The following is a 20,824-nucleotide window of genomic DNA, read 5'->3' as shown; positions in this document are numbered from 1 at the left end:
TTGGGATTTATAAAATACGATGCATTATTGATGATAGGATACAAAACCTCCCAAGATAGAAGCGGGAAGGAGACGAAATGTGCACACGAGTCAATAAGCCACCGGTTATATCAGTTGCTCAAGTAAGACTAGCAGGAAAAGCGGGCGCAGTGGTTGTGGACGGGGAGGGGGGGCGGTAGGGTAAGAGAGTACAGAAAAGAAGAATATATGAAGAGACCTGCAAGGTGGGCGGGGGAGGGGGGAAGAGATGGGAAGAGGAGAAGGAGGCAGAAAAATACAGTGGAAAAAGGAGGGAGGGGGTGGGGAGGACCCATTCTGTCGGTAAAAACAGCTAGCGGGAAGTTCTCCCGGGCAAGCTTCAACGCAATGAATGGGAGTCTGCGTGGGTTGCCTTCATTCCAATGAGGCTAGCATAGGAGACCCCTCTTGCCAGATAGTATACCTTCTTTCTTTCTGCTATAAAGAAGCAGGTAAAAGTAGGAGACTGTCCTTTTTGATCACGAGTAGACTACTTTCCTCCTCCCCTTCCCCAGTCCCTCCCTGCCCCTCTCTCCCACACACACAAACACACTCTCCCACACATACTTTCACTCTCTCTCATACAGACACACTCTCTCTGTTTGTTTGTCTCTCACGCGCGCACGCGCGCACATACACGATAAAAAGGCAGACTAGGTATATAGCCCTCCCTATCCCACGACCTCGGGGCGGATTTCTCTAGATATGCTATACAGTTCCATTGACTGACTCTCTCTCTCTCTCTCTCTCTCTCTCTCTCTCTCTCACACACACACACACACACACACACAGACAAAAGGACTCACCATCTGACTGCCGCCAACAAATCGGCCCCCCACCGCAGTGATACTTAATATTTCTCTTTTGACCGCCCCCCCCCCCAGCTTGCCTATTTCCCCTTCTAAACGCCGTTCAGTTATGCATGTAATTTATTCCACTGCCACAGGCGTTGGGTCTCGGAGCTGGCTTTGCTTTTTCTGGTGGCGGAGGAAGAGGAGGAGGAGGGGGGAAAGAAGGGGAGGGAGGAGGAAAGATTACAACAGATCTCTATTTAAGCGTGTCAGCTCTTCTGCTGGACTCAATTACAGTGAGAAGGAAAATGTGACCAGCTGGTTACTCTGCTTTCTGCTGGAGAAGCAAGGAAGGCTTCCAAAAGAAAAGGGGGAGGGGGAGGGAGAAATGGAAAGGCACACTTTCCAGTGAAACTTATCAAAGCCTTCTATGACAAATAAGAGTAAAGATGGCCTTGCAGTTAAGAGATTGGCAGAGGTCCTTCTTTTCAAGGTTAAGTTGCAAAAAAAGAGGGGGCGGCGGATAGGAAGGTTGTATACATCATGCTTACGCTCATCATTGGAGGGGGCCGAGGGCAGCCAAACTGACAACGTGCCACAGACTCCGAGAGACCCAGAGAGGGGAAGGGGGCGAATCGCCACCATAGGAACAAGGGAGCTGGAATCCAGCGGTGACAGAATACAGTCACACATACACAATCACACACACACAAACAAACAAACAAACACATACTTAGAAGTTTCCTGGCACAGAGAGCCTCCATCAAACCTCCCCATCATCACAGGGCATGAAATACATGCTTGCAGTACTTTTCAAAAGGACAACCAAGTCTCCCCCTTCGCTTTCCCCCTGCTTCGCAAGCCCTTGCTCCGCTTCAGGTGCAATGTTCTCCAGAAGCCACGAGTTCCTTCGGTGTCTCTCCAAAGGCTTCCTTGGGTGACAGTAGGAATAGCTGGGTCGGTTTTGGGGGTTTTGACTGGGGTTTTTTTACTTTCTCTCCAAGACGTCCCAGAGGAAATTTTAAGGCAGGGTGAAGAAAAGAACAATGTCACGGGGGAAATTGTGGCTTGTAAACTTTATTGTAACTCCTTTCTTCCGCCGCTTCCAGCTTCGACAATAGAACAAAGTGAAGAGAGAACAACAAAATATAGCATTAGTATCCCCGCCCTCCCCATAAAGTAATTCACGGATACAGTATACATTCTCTTTTTTTTTTTCCACAGTAAACCTAAGGGGGAAGAAAGAAACCCCAAAAAAACCCAGGGAGAGGGGAAATACTTTTTTTTTTACAACTTCTTCCACTGTGTGCATGCTAACTAAAAGGAAAAGGGGACGGGGACCTCTCTATTTAATTTTTATTTAATTTTTCCTCCTTTTTTTTAAAAGATACACTTAAAAAGACAAACGCAGAAACAAAGCCAAAAACGGGACCCAAAAATAGGAAGGGGGGAAATGAACCACAGGAAAAAAAGAGACGACTACAGCATAAATAGGCAGTTTCATGTTGTCGGGTGTGTGTTTTCAGAGCTACCTCCTGAAGAGTTTAACCACAACAAGAGAGGAGAGAGAGAGGGAGGGAGGAGGGAGGAGGGGGGAGAAGAGATGAGAGATGTTGATTTAAAAGTGCACTATGTATCATTTTCACATAATTTCTATATATATTTATATTTATATATATATAATATGAGTGGGCAGGACGGAGCGAAAGAGAGGGGAGAGTTAAAAAAAAAAGAAAGGCAGAGAAGAAAGTAAGTCTTCCCAAAGTGCAGTATATCATTTGTACATCGTTTCCACAGCACTGAGAAGTGTGTGTCTCCTAATGAGGGAGCGAAGGAAGGATGGGGAGGCGGGCAGAGAGAGAGAGGGAGAGAGAGAGAGACGGGGGTGAAGGGAAGGAAATCCTTTTCACAGTCATGGTTAACAGAAGCTATTGCATTACACTATTACTAATTCTTAACTGGCAAGAAAACGCAAAAAAGAGCAACAAGGCTAAAAAGACTCCAAGAATCTGTCTTCTTTTTCTTTTTTCTTTTTTTAAATATAGATATAGTTCATTGTGGGTATCAAAGGACAACCAGGAGAAGAGGACGCTCACAGCTATATTGTTTTACAGCAATAAAAGGGGAGTTTTCCCCCCTCCTCCCCTAAGCAGTGTTGAGATTCCCCCCACCCTAGCCCACCCCAGCCCACCCCAACCACCTCTCACATTAACTGGCATTAATGGAAGGACGAAAGGTTGGGGCTTTTTCTTTATTTCTTTCTCTTTTTTTCCTGGGGCTTGCCTGTCCACTCTTCCAGCTCCTACTTCTTGTCCCCCGTCTGTGCTTCTCCGGCCTCCTCCGCGTCCTGCGCCCTTTCCATTTTCTGTTTCTCCAGCTCCTCCTGTTCGCATTTGCTGCTGGGGAACTTATCCTTGTTGTTCTCCTTTTTCCACTTCATCCTCCTGTTCTGAAACCAGATCTTCACCTGCCTCTCGGTTAGTCCCAGAGCGTGCGACACCTCGATCCTCCGCTTGCGGGTCAGGTAAGGATTAAAAAGGAATTCCTTCTCCAGCTCCAGGGTCTGGTAGCGGCTGTACGTCTGCCTGCCTCTCCTCCGTCCGGCGGCTGCTGGGGTGTTACGAGAGGGAGGTGGGAGGGGGAGAGAGACACAGAGAGAGAAGGAGAGAGAGAGGGGAAAAAGGGAGGTTGAGAGAAGACACATAAAACTGCTTTGGGGGCAGAGAGAGCAGGAGAGAGGAGGGATGCATACACACACACACACACACACACACACACACACACAGGCAGGGAGGAACTGCCCTTCTCTAACGTTGCAAGGGGGAGGGTGATTATCCGGGGAAGGGTGGAGGGAGACATCGAGGACCACAAATGCGCTCTAGCCGCCCCCCCTGCAATACCAGCCTACTTTCTTGAAAGGAAATATTGCTCCCAACACTCCCCCCTCTCTCCCCCTAACCGGGTCATTTTCTGGCGAACAGCCCCCCCACCCGCGCGCCCCTGAGCAGCATCTTAGTTTACTTGCAAGAACCCTCTTTTGCCAGTTCCTTTATACAGAGGGTGAGGGTGTGTGTTTGTGTGTGTGTGTGGAAATGCCACCACCGTCTCCTACACCCCACCAGCTCTCCAGAGGGTTAAAAGATAACAACTAAGGGCCCGGGAGGGAGGGAGGAAAGGAAGGAGGGAGGAGGTGAAGGAGAGACACAAAAAGGGGGTCTCGGAGGTTGTAAAAGTACCATAAACTTTAGGGAAGGCTTCTCACACACTGAAATAAAGAGGGGAGGGGGGGAGAAGTCCAGTTCTCCCCATTCAGGAGAAAAAGGCTCCCCTTTCAGGGTAATTAAGCGATAAAGCAATTGAGAGGTGCAAAAGTTTACGCTCATAAAACAGTAAAAAGTAACCGAGGGTTGGGGGCGAGGGGAGGGGAGTTGGAGAGGGAGGAAGATCGTGGAAGAGGTGGGCAAAAAAGGAGGGCTAACTAGTTTTATGGGTTCAGAAAATGCCTCGGCCGTGGCTGGGCGGCGGCGGGCCCTTTCTAGGATGCCTCCTCACCTTGCGGTCTCATCCACGGGAAGAGCTGCGTGGGAGACGGGCTCTGCTCCGAGTTGTCCGCCTCTTCTCCCAGGCCGGCGGAGGCGAGCTTGCAGTCGGGATACTGCACCAGGTCGGACTCCTGGGCGCTGAAGATGCTTTGTCTCTGCAACGGGTCATAGCCGTAGAAGTTGCTGGGGTCCCCGTGGCACGCTACGGCGCAGGGATTCTGTTGGTAAGGGGAGCTGGAGAGAGACGATGCTCCGTGGTAGAACTCCTGGATTTGGGTGGGGTGCTGGAAGGTGCCCCCGGTGCTCGGCCCGTACACTACCGTCGGTCTCCCTCCGAGCTCCTGGGCGAAGCCACAGTCGTAGAAGTTGGGGCGCAAGGAGTCCCCGGTTTTGTACTTGGAGAAGAGGGAGTTGACGAAATAGGAGCTCATTGTCATATAAATAGCTTGTTTTAAATAGGTAAAGAGGCAGGTAACAAGGTGAGGGTCTATCAAAAAGCCACAGGATATTTAGCCACGGAATCAGATGGAAGCGATGAGATGCTAACCCACGAGTCTTTGTGGTTTCCAGGGATACATACAGATATACATAGATTAAAAGAAAGAAGGAAGGGGGGGAAAAATCCCGAGGATTGAATCAAAACTCTTTGCCACAGTACATGGTATCGGATTCCCCTTTTTTATTGTTGTTGTTGCTGTTGTTGTTGTTGCTGTTGCTGTTGTTGTGATTGTTATTATTATTATTATTATTCCTTTCTCTCTTTCTCTCTCTCGCTCTGTCTTTCTCTCTCGCTCTTCTCCTTTTTCTTCTTTCCCCCCTCCTTCTTCTTCAGCCCCCCCTAAAAAAAAAAATCGGCACTTAAAAAGAGTTCTCGCTTTACATTTCCAAGGAGAGGTGCCAGTTCATAAACAGTTTTCCGTGATTTACTTCGGAGCAAATGAGTTTGTTCATATTTCCCAGTGTCTTTTCTGGATCATTTGCATCTATTACGGAACCGTCATCCTATTGGTTTCCACGTACTCCACACGGACTCTGAACAGCCTGCGAGCAGAAAGGAGAGTGAGACAGAGAGAGAGAGAAGAGAGAGAGAGAGAGAGAGAGAGCGAGGGGGAGAGAGAGAGAGAGAGAGAGAGAGGGCGCGCGCAAGAGAGAGCGAGAGAGCGAGGGAGCGAGGGGGGTGGGGTGGGGTAAATATAGAGATTAAATATGCTAAACTATCTACGTTAATGAGATATCTCTCGCCTCACGACAAATCATCTACCTAAGCCCACCCAAAAGATTGATATTTGGGGAGGGTTGGAAAATTAAAGAGAGGCTTCGCTCCCATCGTTAATTTCCATTTTTTAATTTTTTTTTATTTTATTTTAACGAGGCAGTTTTAGCCTTTGGAAAATGTCAGGGTTGCTTTGGAAAACTGTAAAAAGAGGCCGGATTTAATTGCTACCCGTTTTTTTCTAAAAGCCTCCTATAAATGTAATTGGTATTTTAATACCAAGTTATCAAATCGTACGGCGTCCTGTAGCCTCAACATATTTTAAAACAAACGAGGTAGTCAGATTTAACATTTTAATGATCAATTTCCTTATTATTGATAAAGGTTTAACTATCAGCACGAAAAGAAAGAAATGGCCCATTTGTTTAAAAAAAAAAAACCTCCCCCCAGAAAAAGAGGGGGCCGTAAACTGTTTAACAAACTATAAAGCGCAATAAAATAAAATAAAAAACAAAAACAAAACAACAACTAAATAAATAAATAAAAACGCGCACACCCGGAGATGTTCTTGCTGGTTATATCGCACTACATAAAAAGCTGTTAAAGGGTTTTTACGAGTTCTTTCCCCTACTGCTATAAAAACCCAGGCTTCGATTGGCGCCTAAACTCCATTATCGCAAGATGTTGGGGTGTCAATACTGAATTAAAATGATTATAGTTTTTCATATATAACATTGACTTTTCGGCTCTCTCTACTATTCCCCCCCCCCCCGCCTCTACCCTCCTGTTCTCCCTCCTCCTCCTCCCTCCCTCCCTTCCTTTCCTTCCACATAGGAGAAGCTGCGATGTTGTGTCTCTTATCACCTCCAAAACGCCACATTTATGGGCATTCATAATAGCCCATTCTCAGCACCGCCACCCCACCTCCCACCCCCAGAAAACTTAGAACCCCAGGTGCTTTTAACACTGGGTGTGCGTTGAGAGGTGTGTGGGGTGAGGTTGGAAAGGGGGTGGAAGATGGGGGGGGGGAGTATATTTCTGTTTTATACTGACGTCTGTTAAAGTTGCTTTCAGCTTTTAACATGCTAACTCGACAATTTCTCTCGATATAAGCACACAGGGGGTAAATTCTAGGAACCCTTTAACGTAGTCAGCAACTATTATGAAGACGTTTCCTCAGATCATAAGACATCGGAGCTTCCTCTCGGACCCCCACCTCCGAAAAACCTCTGTCCTAACCATCACCGCCTCTCCAAACAGAAGCATCCCCATAGGCTTCCTCCTCTCCCGCCACCCCACATGAAGTTCATTTCTACAACACAGTTAAGCTGAGAGACCCCAATTCTTGGGGTATTCGAACCTCTCTTCTTTTGCCCCGAGTCTATCTAAATTCTTCCTCCCGCCCGCTACCCACGCCATCATCCCAGCAGCCCTATATTGTTTACACCTCAAAGGCGAAAACAGGCACATCTCAGCCCCCCAGAACACCCCCAATAAAGATTCCCGAAACCTAATAGAATCCCTTTAAACTTTAAAAGGTTTGATGTTGAAAACAATATTTAAAGCTGTACCATTCGAAAGAGGTAACTCCGACTATGGTCCTGTATCTAAATTGAGGAAGAAAGAAAGAAAGAAAGAAAGAAAGAAAGAAAGAAAGGGCTCCAGGTTTATTTGTTTTAAAGTAAAATCTATTTTGCTTTATTTCGTAAAAGAGGAATTTGATCCAAACCTACAATCCCACGCAATTGGAGCGTTAACTGCTTAAGATGCCTTAAATGCAGGCTTTTCTTTATCTCTCTTTTTTAAAGGGATTTTTTTTTATATTCTCTTTTACTACCCACTAAGCATAACAAATGAGTTTTTAAAGAAAGTTTGATTATAACAACCCATAAATTCACGAAGTAATAGAACAAAATAAGAGCGGGATCTCCCTCCCTTTCCACTATTGTGAACGATTTAATGTTTGAGTTCCTAGGCAAGCCTACTCAGAAGTCAGCACCACTGAGTGCAATGGGGTTTACTCTCAGGTAAGCGCATACGGGATCCCATAGCAGAATCCTGTGCATGTTTGCTCAAGAGTAAATCCCACTGTGTCCAGTGGGGATTATTCCCTAGTGAGTGGAGACGGCTGCCCAAAAGTTTCAAACTAAGAAGATTTCGGAAAGAGCGGGGTGATTTCTCCCATCACCATTGCCTGAAGATGAGTGTGTCTGTATAAATTTGCAAACAGTAGGATTTGCTGACATCTTAACAAAAAACTAGCCTCCTTCGTGATAGTGTGGCATCCTCGTGTATGACTAGTAACCTGTAAATGCATAACTACCAACATGTGAAAAGTCTAACTATTAGCGTTCTCTCTCTCTCTCCCTCTCTCTCTCTCTCTCTCTCTCTCTCTCTGTGTGTGTGTGTGTGTGTACACACACATAGATACACATACGCGTATCAAGACGAGAGAGGGATTGGCGAGTGGAGTGCTAAATTGTCTTCGAAGTTAACGCTTTTACCAAGCGCAGTAGAGTTTAGTGCATGATGTCCAACAAAGCGCCGCCAATGGATCTTGAAGCAGTCGCTTGCATTATATCACCGGCATACTGTACGAGGGACCTCTGATGAAAGGAAAATGTTTTTATTATGGTGGGGGAGAAAACCACAAGAGAAAGTGGGAACATAATTTACAAATACCCAGCGGAGGGAAGATTTATTAGCAAACCTTCCCCCAAAATACATCACTTCGTAAACTGTAACTTCTCATTACTTTATAGCTCCATGAGTTGTTGTTGTTTGTTTGTTTGTTTTTAAAAGAGGCTTCCTATTAATTTGCACAAAACTACTTATGGCTAAAGGATTGCAGCTTTTATACAGCGAGGATTTGCTGGAATTCGCCTTTGGGGTGGAATGGGTGATTTGCAAGGGAGGGGTGGCATTTCATTTTCTTGTTCCCCACCACCACCTTTTGGATTTGTACTGTTGTAAAATTAGGCTCTGAGCCCTTTAACAAAACTGTGTATCGAATGTCACCAGTCTGCTGCATTCTTCTTCAAAATACGTCTACAAAAGCTGTAAACTTTCGTTAGAAAGCCTTTATTAAAATGGTTCCGTTCCTAATATTCCGTTTTCTGGTCGTGTTATTTCTGTCTAACAAATGAAGTGTTTTATATCCAATAATGCCCCCTTGCATTTTCATCCGAGGCTTTTGGGGAGTGGGGGCAGCGAAACAGATCTGAAAGTATTTTGGGGTTTTTTAAGCCAATAATTTTATGGTGTTCGTGCTCTTAGACCAAGAAAATATTTATAAAGGGTCACGTGAAAGGGTAAATTCATCTCTGTTTTTCGGTTCATTTTAAGCACACACCTCTTCTTATTTATATATTTACAAACACACACATACATAGGAATATGTGTGGTCAGGGTTCACAAAATGTCTGGGTGAGTGCATTAAGAAAACAAGTGATTGAATAATCCTATAAGGTTTTGGGGGAGACTTGCGATTGTCTGAATTGTCTTCGTCATATAATGTACTACAGAGGTTCCCATCAAAGTATAATGGGGTCCTTGTGGAATGAATGGACATTTCCTGCCCTCTCCCAAAATTTGTGATCCATCTGCTTTCTTTCTTGCAAAATACATTTTTTATTTTGTTTTGGAAACTGTAGTATAAGCACCATAACCTTTTAACGGCCCTAAAGCAGTGGAGGAGCAAAACAACACCCTCTAAGGTTATATTTATGTGCTCTTAAACGTTTGCTTGCTTCCTTGACCACACACTCACATAGCCTCTTCAGGCCAGGATCCGGTCACCCAGCGCACACATACGGCGTGAAATGGACATGAATGGGAATTGTGCTGGAGCTGTTCCGTAGATCACCAGTCCCTCTTCATTGCAAAGGGGCTTGCGCAGGAGATCTTCCTGCTGCATTCGTGCAGCAAGCTTTTAAAATCTTTGTGGATGTCTCTCTTCCAATGGACTGAACATATAAGAACCTTCTCGAGAAGAAACCTCAAAATCGCCATAATTAACCCTATATTTTATGCTGGAGGATTTATTCACAAAGGTTTTGAGCAGCAATTCCGTTTATTGTTCCTAATGAAATCAAGGTGTTGCGGACTCGAGAGGGAAAGAAATCCAATAAGCTGCTGGCTCGGTGATTTCTAAAAGTGGAGTAACAGCGCCATCTAACGACCATTCCAAGTAAGGCGCTTTTAGAAATGTGCAAGCCAATAATAAGGGAAGGTGGGTGATGAAGATTTGGTGTGTGTGCGCGCGCGTGCTTTTATGGATCTCTTTTTTCTTTTTCTGTCTCTCCCCCTTTGTGTGCGTTTTAAAGTCTTGTTACACACGATAAATCATTTCTAAAATCATAAGATCCCGTGTATATTTGTGATTGCGAAGAATAACTCCACCCCACCCAACCCTACCTCAAGCTTTGCTGTAGATACTTCCCAGCCGGTCGTTTTCAGAGCAATAAAAGACAGGGGCTGGGATTTTGCTTTTGGGAAGGGGGGGGGAAATCCACCATTGTTTCAAAACCCGAGACTAAACAATTGAAGTATTCTGCTCTGGATGGGGGAAAAGCTCGGGTTGTAAATAGATTAAAAAGAGTGGAGAAAGGCTTTCTAAACCCAGACGTCTCGCCAGAACTTTGGGGTGTGTGTGTATATATATATATGATGGTGTGTGTTTGTGTGTGTTTGTTGTGAGTTTATGATCCCGGATGCTGGCAGCTTGGAAGTGATAAGAAGCGCCACACAAAGGGCGAAGCGATCCAGAACGCTGGATTTTCACAGAATTCACCAGAGGGGGATAAATTATGTAGACTTTTCTTTCTTTCTTTCTTTCTTTCTTTCTTTCTTTCTTTCTTTCTTTCTTTCTCTCTCTCTCTCTCTCTCTTCCTAAAAACATTCTTTTTATTATTATTAAAAAAGTGCCCCCAATTTCTGGGTAAACAAGGCACAAATGTCTGTCTACTTCTTCCATCCCCCTCACCTCCTCTCTCTCAAGACATTCTAGTAATTTAGGAGCTTCTGAAAGTTTTCTACTCTTGTTTGCTTTACAGTTGCTTAGTTCCTTAACCTTCAGAAATTTATACCCTATAAAGTTTTATGGCGGTCATATTCTTTTATTGCAGCCCTACCGCGCAGACTTTTCTTCTCTCGCTCTCTCTTTTATGACAAGCCCCGCTCCCACTTCTATTCCACTTAGATCCAGCGATCATTTCCCCCTTCTCTTTCCAGAGCTTGAAAATATATATTTTTTAAAAAAATATTTTCCCCCAAAAATAAAATAAGAAATCATCACCATGATCAAAACAGAGCGTTTATTTTTATTTTTGACATCAGCCAACTTTACATTTCAAGGTTTGTGTTATAAGAAAATCGTGGTTGGTTTGTTTCTGGCCTCATTATTTAGATTTTTTTTGGTCGTGGGTAATTGAAAAACACTATTAAAAACAGCACATGGATATCCCTTTCCCAGTTGGTAATGGTTCTAATTGAAGTATGTAGGACAAGTCACTTTGGGGAAGGATCATTACATGAAAGCTTATTGGCCGTGCGAATGAGTTGTAAGGCAAGATATGTTTATCAGAGCTGCATTATATTTCTTTTTTTTTTCTTTTCTATTTCTTTTCAACTCCAATGTAAGTTGGGGGATCCTGGATCTACTTCGTCCCAGCCCTGAAAAAGAACCTTCGCCTCACCATCATTGGACTGCATGTAGAAGCTTCTCAAATTGTGATGTGTAAACATAATATTAACTCACGCACATACTTCCCCCCCTTTCCCTCATTCACCCAGCCATCCATCCATTCATTCATCCGTCCGTCCATTCTTTTTCTTGGCTTTAAAAAAGTAATAATAACGACTCTTTTCGCCACAAATGGAAAGACGGAGAACCGCTTTATTTCTGTTTTGCTGAATGGGTTTATAGATGCAACCGATTTCACACGGGAAGAAAACAAAAACGCGCCGAAATTGAATCATTATCAGCTTTTCTTAGTGACGTAAAAAAAAGGGGAGCCACTGACCAAACGAAAACAAAACAATACAAAACTATCTTTATAACACACCCTTAATAGCCAGGAAAGGAAACAAACAAACGAACACAGTTGCAAATATTCTGAAGTTCTAGAAGAAGCAGTATAACACAATGAGATATAGGTAGGGGGGGGTCTCCCTTCCCTAAAATCGGTTTTTGTTTTGAGGCATTAAACAGCTGTGGAAAATACATTTTGAACCGATGGAACAGAAGAAACAACAGAAGGTTTTTCCAAACGTTTTCTCTCACTCTTAAGAACAGAGTTTCCTCTAACGAAATCAGCTAGTTTTATTTATTTATTTTAAATTTAATTCTGTTTATCAATCCATGCTTTAGCAAAAATGCGGTTTTAAAAAACTTCTCTTGTCTTCACTAATAAGGTCTAGGAATGAGCCTATGGCTAAAATGAGTGAATATGCTAATACATTTATAGAGACGGCTTTCTTTACAAAATGTGAATGTTAGCGCTGAAAGGGGGTTCAGGGCGATTTTGAAAGATGCTCTCCGCGTCCTGTCGGGTTTCAGATTCACTTAGTGCACCAGCGAGTTAAAAAACCGAAACAGACAAAACCGCAGAATTCTACCCAACCCCAGCTGGCTCAAAATACACTCCAATGATGGAAATACTATCTAAAACAAAACAAAACACCTCCGATTTTATACTTAGTAGGAGGGAGGCGGAATTAGGACGCTTCCTTGGAAATTCCATTAGGGAACTGGTTTTATAAGACAATGTGAAGTTTGACTAATTTAAGCCACTGGGACCCTCTAAAGTTTAACCTTTATAAAAAGGAATTCGCTTATAGTTTGCCTCGTCGAATATCACTCCTGCAAGTTCCCCACCCTCCAATAACTTATATAGGACGGGAAGATTCTAAGAGAAAGTGATAGGAACCCCTCCCCAAAAAAACCTTTTTATTTAAAAAATGCAGATTTTATTTTCTTTGACGCTGAACTAAAAACCCTAAAAGGATTCTTTCCTTCCCGCCTCAGGAAAAGCCTGCAAACCAGGCCACGCCATGTCGAAAGATCAAAATATGCCTATCAAATCTCTAAAGCACAACTGCTTATCAGCAGGCAAAAATGGTATAAAAGTCCTATATAATATTCTATGAAATTAGATTTCTCTGCTGGGACTGTTTTGTCTCGAAACATTCCGAAAGACAGACATTAATTTCTTCTCTCTCTCCCCACCTATTTCCCACCCCCTTTGTTTTTCTAGGAAAACTTTTTCACCACATAAAGGTGTCCTTTCTAGAAGTGGTAAATCAGAAGGGGGTGGGGGTTATACGAAGGCTTGAAGGGGGGGGGCGTGTTTCTATATGTATATTTTTCGCCAGCTCTGGAACTAACAGGTACAGACCCCATTTTTATATTCCTAAAAGCCACAGAAAACAAGCGGAACGTTCACAAAATCACAACCACGAACACATTCCCCCCTTCTATGAAAACAAACAAAAGAACGAAAATCCGTACGCGCCGTAAAACCACCTTGTACTAAAGTTACTCACCTACCTACTTCCCCCTCCCAAGTCCTACCAAAGATGGACAGGAATCGGGTGGGGATAAAACTATTTTAAACACATGGGGAAACAGAACCCCATGTGGGCGATTTCAAAGGGAGTGGGGTAGGACCCCAGCAGAGATTTCAGATATGGTCACCCCCTTTTTCCGAGTATGAAATGGGAGTTCTTTCTTTGTCCCCTTTTTGTAAACAGTGAGGATGTCTATCTGTGGGGCAGTCCCCACCCCAAATGCCATAGCGACCTTTTATGCCACTCAAGAGTTCTTTTTCATGTGAACATGAAAGATGGATTTATATATGTCTTCCAGGAGCAATGGGGTATAAGGGAAAACATCCCTTGAAACATTCAAGTATCAAAACTTCTCAGCAGAAGTCTGGATGAAGGAGAAAGAGAGGGTGGATGGGCGAGTGGGGGGAAAGGAAGACCCAGGGACCCCCATCCCACACTTGGCCCTTGAACAGTTTCACGGAAATTCATTTCCACTGCAAATGATAAAGAATCGAGCACAGGTGGGAACAACCTTCTCTTCACTTTTGCAAAGCTATCGTGCGCCCCTTCCCCAAAACTCAACATGGCTCGTCTCTTTAAAAGTTAAAACCAAACTTCGTGGGAAAGGAGAAGCACAACGCGATGGTGGCTGTGGGGAAGTTCTCCTGCGCAAGGAAGGGGAGGCCTCGCAAAAGCCCTGCGCCCTGTTTGGCCTCGGGATGGTTCCCTTGCACCCTTGATTAGGCGGTGGGCTTCATTTGTGAAAATGACATCCCTGTTTCATTAATAAACCTCTCTCCTGCCCCATTTGAATATATGTGAAGGAAGGGGGGTGCGGGTTCCCTACGCAATGGGACTTCTTCTGCCCCTCAAGAAATGGAGGCGAAGTCCTCGAAAAGTTGGTGAGTTTAACTGGTTCCCTTCATTTGATATTCCTTATCGGATTCGCTTTTTGCTCCGTGGAGAGCGATGTGGCCATCTCCTCTCCATAGGAATAGGAATATAAGATGGGGGAAGGTATTGAGAGGCACAATTCCCCCGGTCCCAGGACTCTCCACTGTTGCCGTGGAACTCCTCCGTTCATTTCTAAGCAGTTTGCCCAGAGGAACCCCAGGTTGGAAGGTACCTTGTGTTCGGGACAGAGCACTTGTCAGATGTAGATGCTTATTTTCATTGGAGGGACCAGCTGAGGGGCTCTATAATGACTATCCGAAAGAACGACTTATGTGCATAGATGGGACCCTCTCAGTTATCTCGGTAGAAGGAACACATGCACCCAAAGGGGAAACAAACAAACAAACATGTGCCCCAAATTGGCGTTACCTCGTCAATAATCTTTAACAGTGAGAAAGACTCAACGGGATGAAAACAGGTGCATTCCTATTATGGGCACCTTTTGCATGCAAACCACGGTGGTCTGTTCGGGTTTGGCGTGGTTTCGTTGCTATCTGAAGCACCGCTGGCAATTCAGTGCCCATAAATATACAGCATATAAGTTTCGAGACGGGGGCAAAATTGGGGGTGAGAAGAGGGAGGGGTGTGGAAAGGGAGAAGGAAAGCATCATTCTTTCCCTTGCTCCTTGTTCATTTTCTTCATCTTCATCCTTCGGTTCTGAAACCAGATTTTGACTTGTCTCTCGCTCAGGTTGAGGAGCCTGGCCACTTCGTGTCTACGGTCCCTGGTGAGGTACATATTGAACAGAAACTCCTTCTCCAGTTCCAAGGTCTGGTACTTGGTGTAGGGGCATCGTTTCTTCCGGGAAGAGCGAGCGTGCAACCAGTTGGCTGCAGGGTTACCTGGAAAAGAAAGACAGCGAGGAGGCCCCGTCAGACAAGCGCCACTGGAATCCACAGAGACACACAACCCAAACACACACACCGCTTCCTCAGAAGAAGGGACTCTTGGTCAACTTTTGAGCTGGGAGAAGATGAGCACCCACGTAAAAGAGGGGCACCCCTCAAGTACATTACAGGTTATAAATGAAAGCCACCTTTGAAAAGCAACAAGCGAACAGTTGTAGAAAGAATGCCTACTAATATTTGAACATTTATGTGCAAGGTTGGATATATGTTTGGGGAAGAAACTGATACTAAAAGGGGAAAGTTAACGGAGCCTTTTTCTGACACAGGAAGGTGGTTAGAGACTATAGCAAATGATGCAGCTATTGGTTGAATGGAAAGGAAGGAAGGATGAAATATATTTACACACACACACACACACACACACACACACACAGGGTGTCCATCTGTTTCTCTATATATAGATAGATGGGAGATTATGGAAGGAAGGAAGGGTCTATTGTCAGATGAACACTATGGGAAGATGTCATAGTATTCTACAGTATTCTTTAATTTCCTGCGCCTCTTTGGAGGATCGTGGCGCGCAGATTGCCTTTCTAGCGAAGTGTCATATATACAAATTGATTCATATAAAACTATGCATAATTTAGCACTCCCTCCTTCTCTTCTGCTTTCTTATAATTTACTTTTTTAAAAAAGAAGACCTGTGACACCGTAGCTATCCCTGCCAGCGGGGAAACCAATTGCTTGTTGTTGCCTGTATGTGTTGTCCGGAAAGAGGTGTTTACATCACGGTCCTCCTAAGCACCGCAAAAGACTCTGGAGAAGCACAGGGTGACAATGAACACAGGCCACAATTCACCAGGAAGCTATCCTGCGCAAGACACATAGTAAGACCTGCCCAGCGGACTGTGCATCGCTCCCAGTGTTGGGGGGGGGGGGGTTATTTATTTATTTAGCCCGAATAGTAATTCAAGAAACAACTTCATGAGGGTTAGGATCCCTCTCTGCAGGAGTCATGGCAGAAACAAGAGTGTGGATAGAATCCATTTCTGCTTAAGGAGATAGGAACACACCCACCCACCCAGAGAGAGAGAGAATATATTTATATTGTAATAGGTCTATTCAAGATTAAAGAAGCCTCGTTGTGACGGAATATTTGACAAAAGAAACCTAGAATACATTTGAGCTGCGCCGGCTGATCAGTACTGAAACTCTTGTTGATAATCAAACGGGGAGTTTTATAGTCCAAAGCCAAACTTCTGTCTTACTTAGGGATCGTTTTAAGCGGTGTAGGAGGTGCACCGATGCCACTTCCTTGCAAGTTACAAAATGAAATGCATTCGGAGTTGTTTTTTAAATCAGGTTTAGCTCCCCCCGTCTTACAAATCCGAGCAGCCGATTCCACAACAGAAGTGACTGGCTCTAATAGGCAGAATTAAATATTAAAGAGGCATGCTGTTAATAATTAATACCGCTACCTATCTTTTAATGGCATTTGGATGAAATCTCCACCAATGGCCCTCCTTTTAGTGGTGTGTGTGTGTGTATGTATGTGCGTGATTTCTTGGCATTTCAAGGAAACATGACGTCTGCCACAGGAAAACAAGTTTATCTTTCATTTCACACTATTCCCCAAACAGGAAACAAACAAACAAAAAAAAGAAGAGAGAAATGTTCGCTTGGCACGCTACTCTCCCACCATCCCACACACAACCCAAAATGGCACACATTTATATATACACAAATTAGACCTTCTCGAAGAGTGTGGATTCTCAAAAGCGCAATGCTTTCCGAATGGGAAAGAAGGGCATGGCAAGTGTCAGACCATTAACTTCTGCTTCTGCACGGACTTTTCCTCCTTCTTCCTTCCCTCCATCTTCTTCTTCTTTTTATAGCATTCTCTCCATATCAGACCAAACATACCTTCTAAGCTAGATTGCACAGGACGCCCTTGGGCAGCCTGGGCCTCTGGAATCGAGCAGGGTTCTTGGGTAAGATTTTTATCTATCTTCAGTCCCGGGGCTGGGGAGAAAGATGGGGGTGGGGAGGAGGGTAAAGGGGGGCACATAAGCTTTTTTTTATTTTTAAGCACCCTTCTACTTCTTCTCTACCGTTCTCTTCAGCCGCTGATCCAGATATCCTGCCAGCGTCCCAACAAACACAGTACACAAAAAACTCCCTTATTCGCCCCCCTCCCACTGTGTAAGGCTGAGTGAAATGCGACGAAGACGTACAGAACTGCCCCAACAGCAGTTCAAAATTCTCGCTGTTTCATCCCCCACTCCACCGGACTGGGAACTTACATTTTTAAAATAATAATAAAGCTTTAAAAAAATAAAATAAAAAATCAGTTGAGAAAAGATAGTGACAAATCGATAGATTGCATTCCACCCCCTGGCCCCCCGCAAGAATGCCAGGAAGCCATCGCCTCGGATGAATGACTTGCGCTGAGATTTTAAACCATCTAAGTCATACTTTCCCCACCAACCAAAATACTGAATCGAGCTCTTCGGCTGTTTGAAACGTCTCACACAGGGGGAAAGGCGGTGGAGACAGCCTTCAGAGCATCCTCTTTCTTTACCTTGAAGAATACGTAAGAGGCAAAGATGATTCCTATTATATTTTATTGTACCTCCATCCCTCGCCAAACTCTTTTCGCTATATATATATATTTTTCCGCGTAGGGGTGGGGTGGTGGAGCAGGAAAGGGAGATAATAGCCACCACCCACCACCAGGTTGCAAAATGAAGCACACGATTAAGTTTAAGAGTTTGCCAGTCTGTTCCCCTTTAGGAAATAAAAGACCCAATTAAGCTCGTTCCCCATTTTACTGTTTTGTTGAGGGGGGGGGGGGGAGAGGGCGGCGGCTTTGGGCTCTGAAATATTCATACGCATGTCGGGTGCATTTCATAAACAAACAACAATCAACAATCAGGAAGAGAGAGAGAGAGTGACAGAAGAAAGCGCGGCGGAGGGAACCGGGGGTCTTTCAAGGTAAACAAGGGCACAGAGTAACAAAGCCCCCTCCTCATTCCTCCACGTGAACTTCTTTCGGCCCCTTTTAAAAACAAAACAAATATCTTTTCCCAGATCTCGCCCCCTCCCTCACCCAAAGATCCACGATAGTCCTACTCAGAGTAGACCCATTGGAAACAATGGACATGAATGACGGGCGTCCATTCATTTTAATGGCCCTGCTTTGAGTATAACTTAGATGGATAAAAACCGCAGAGACAGACAGACACACACACACACACACACACGCCGATCTTTCCCGGTTCACTTTCCCCCGCTGCTCATTTTCCTATATAGTCAAGACAAACATTGTGACTTGCCCTTCTTCAAACCACTGGGAGAGGAAGATCGAATCTCATTTCCCCCTTTTGCATGGTATTCCATTGACTTAAAAATAAATACATATCGCAATAAGCAGCAGATAAATCTTTGCCACCCCCACACCCCTCCAATGCTAGAACAGCGCTAGTGGGATTTTTTTTTGGGGGGTGGCGTAGTAGGGCTGGGGGAAGGGAGAGATTTCTCTTTTAAGACCTGGTTATATTTTTTTTAAAGCTTCCCTCGCCCATTGTGCCGTTTTATGACACCCCCTCTTAGGTTTTTATGCTGTTCACTTCCTCACTTTTTATAACTTACTTTGATCTGGCCTGCTTTTGTCCTCGCTTCCTTCGCAAACTTTATTGTCCTCGAAGCTGGGCCTTTGATTGGAAGCGATCCCTTCCCTTCCAGCAGAAGTTTCTAAATGGTACTCCTGTGTCCCCTGTTTACGGATCTCCCCGGGGTGTCCCAGCAGCGGCTCTGTTTTAACTGGTCCCTGCCCGGCTGCTATGCTCTCTGCTCGGGGCACGGGGTCCAGCCAGCTCCGTAGATACCTGCTCTCGGAGGTAGGGACGTTTTGATGCTGGATGTAAGGATGGTAGACCGAAGGAAGGGTAGCAGTCGTGTGTGGCGTCAGTGGCGTCCAGGAAGCGCTGAAAACGGAGGATTTGGGCTGGAAACTACAAGAGGGGAACTCGAGGTGTTCACTGTGGCTAGTTTGTCTGGAGTTTGAATACTGCCCGGAAGAGAATTTGGCGGCGGGAGAGTCTTCGCTGTCATGACTTATAATGGAGTCGACATAATAATTGCTAAGAGTTCCAGAAATGGACATTCTTGGACATCATACGAGCCCCACGGTTCAGTGAAGGGGAAAAAGCAAGCAAGCAATAATAAAAAAAAGAGAGAGAGAGAGGAGTAGATCTGTAGTTAAGCAGGCTCTATAAGTATTAGGGTATATAGAGGGGAAGCTGTAAAAAAAATAAAAAAGAAGGGGGGAAAAGAAAAAAAGAAAGAAACCACAGGCGACTCTCTGCCTTTAACCCCCTTTTCTCCTCCAGCATCAACTTCCTAGCCAAGAAAAAGTACAGTCGGGACTGCCGGGTTGGGAGCTTCCAGCAAAATGATTGGTCAAACTTTTTTCGTCAGGCTGATAAAGCGTCAGGGCAGGCGTAAATCAATCCTAGCGGAGGGGGTTGCGCTGGGCTGTCAAACCGCCCTCTGCATTCCATATCAAGGATGGATTGTGTTATGTTGATGCAATGTTGCAAAACGTCGGGAGTTCAGAAAGCGCGAAACGTACAGTGCAAACGCGGGTGGGGAGGGGAGGAGGTGGCGTGGGGTGCGGGGTGGGGGTTAATAGATTCCCCCCCTCCTCTCTCTCTCTCTCTTTTTAAAATCCCCTTCTGAAACATGAAAGAAAAATGCTGTGTTTTGCCCTCTCTTTGCCTTCACTAACACTCTTCTGGGGGAAATTCTCTCTTTCCGTGCACCGACCCCCCCCGCGCGTCCCTCCACCCCCCCATCTATAAACTGTGTAATTCTAGACTCCGCTCACTCTCCTTCGAGGTGCCCGTGTTGTTCAGCTGAGGGAGGGTGGGGGGCAAGGCAATATAAATTGCGCTGGCTTTCCTCTAAAGTTTTCTAAAAGAGGGAGGTGATACCTTTCGCAAGGGTTACAATGGAGGGCTTTGAAATGTATGTACGGGAGATGGCGATGATCCTTATGGGTGGATTGTGGATTGGAAGTAAAATATTAGTAGACTCTTTTTTTTCCTGTATCGGATGACTTCCTGATCTTGTTGCCTTCCTTTCCCTGGTTAAACGGAACTGTCAAGGGTGTGTATAATGTCTGTGTGCATTATATATTAAACACTGCCGTGTGTGTATTATGTATGCCTCGGTGTGTGTGTGTGTGTATACACGGGTGTGCATCTGCATATGCAATATGCATGCCTGAGTGAAATCTGTCTCCTGTAAGTGAAGCCCATAGCATATGATAAGCTTATAATTAAAAAAAAAACAAGTCTCGCCACATATGCATATGTGTATAGGCAGATCTCTCTCTCTCTTTCTCTCTCTCCATACATGTGGTATGCATGTATATAGACACATATACAGAAAGAGAAGCTATAGGTTTAAATGTTTTGTTCGTCTATATGAGTGCATTTCAAGATTCAGATAAACAGATCGATGATCTGTAGGGTCTCTACTGCAATAGCCCGGTTTGTTTTGAAAGCAATGGAGGGGGGGGGGGAGGCTGAGTTGCATCGCTGAAATCAACACACTCCTCTCTCTCTCTCTCCCTTCCCTCCCCGCCATATACACGCACTTTAATTTTACTACCCTTGTAAAATGTCCAATCCGGTACTGATCCTCTTTGTTTCCTTACAGAAGGCGTTAGACTTGAGACGGTTAAATAGTTGAATAAAACTTACATTAGCTTTCTCTGATTTTTATAGCCTTGAATTTACTGCCTGTGGAAAAGGAGGGTGTTTAGGGGGGGCCAAGGGGTGTCTTGAACATATCAGCGCACGTCTCCCTCCATCCCCTCTTCCTTCTCAACCTTTTTGATGCTC

At 44.8% G+C, this 20,824-nt stretch overlaps 2 protein-coding genes across 7 annotated transcripts in view; both read right to left on the bottom strand.

The window, feature by feature from the left end:
* Positions 1-1,870: 1,870 nt before the first annotated feature.
* Positions 1,871-5,439, bottom strand: HOXB8 (homeobox B8). 2 transcript variants are annotated; one of them, XM_080978785.1, is made up of 3 exons: positions 4,362-5,439; positions 3,017-3,419; positions 1,871-1,918 (listed from the first exon to the last, which is right to left on the bottom strand). In XM_080978785.1, the coding sequence occupies exons 1-2, from the start codon at positions 4,786-4,788 to the stop codon at positions 3,112-3,114; spliced, it is 735 nt and encodes a 244-aa protein (XP_080834911.1). In that variant the 5' UTR covers positions 4,789-5,439; the 3' UTR covers positions 1,871-1,918; positions 3,017-3,111. The 2 variants fall into 2 exon arrangements, with proteins under 2 accessions (XP_080834911.1, XP_080834912.1); XM_080978786.1 differs by having other exon boundaries at positions 3,017-3,416; positions 4,362-5,438.
* Positions 5,440-11,440: 6,001 nt separating this feature from the next.
* The window catches only part of HOXB9 (homeobox B9), a 44,702-nt gene continuing 35,318 nt past the window's right edge, over positions 11,441-20,824 (bottom strand). The window contains exons 1-3 of one of the 5 annotated variants that reach the window (XM_080979491.1): positions 18,567-19,511; positions 16,839-16,937; positions 11,441-14,909 (exon numbers count right to left, since the gene is read on the bottom strand). In XM_080979491.1, coding sequence (XP_080835617.1) covers positions 14,674-14,909; positions 16,839-16,937; positions 18,567-19,080 — 849 coding nt within the window. In that variant the 5' untranslated portion in view covers positions 19,081-19,511 and the 3' untranslated portion in view covers positions 11,441-14,673. Of the gene's footprint in view, positions 14,910-16,838; positions 16,938-18,566; positions 19,517-20,824 lie in introns of those variants that run through there. The other 4 variants (XM_080979490.1, XM_080979493.1, XM_080979492.1 and 1 more) reach the window with 4 other exon arrangements.

Source organism: Podarcis pityusensis, assembly GCF_964106645.2.
Source record: "Podarcis pityusensis genome assembly, chromosome: 13".
Classification (NCBI taxonomy): domain Eukaryota; kingdom Metazoa; phylum Chordata; class Lepidosauria; order Squamata; family Lacertidae; genus Podarcis; species Podarcis pityusensis.
Note: the sequence above shows the minus strand (reverse complement) of the source record. Positions and strands in the feature narration are given on the sequence as shown.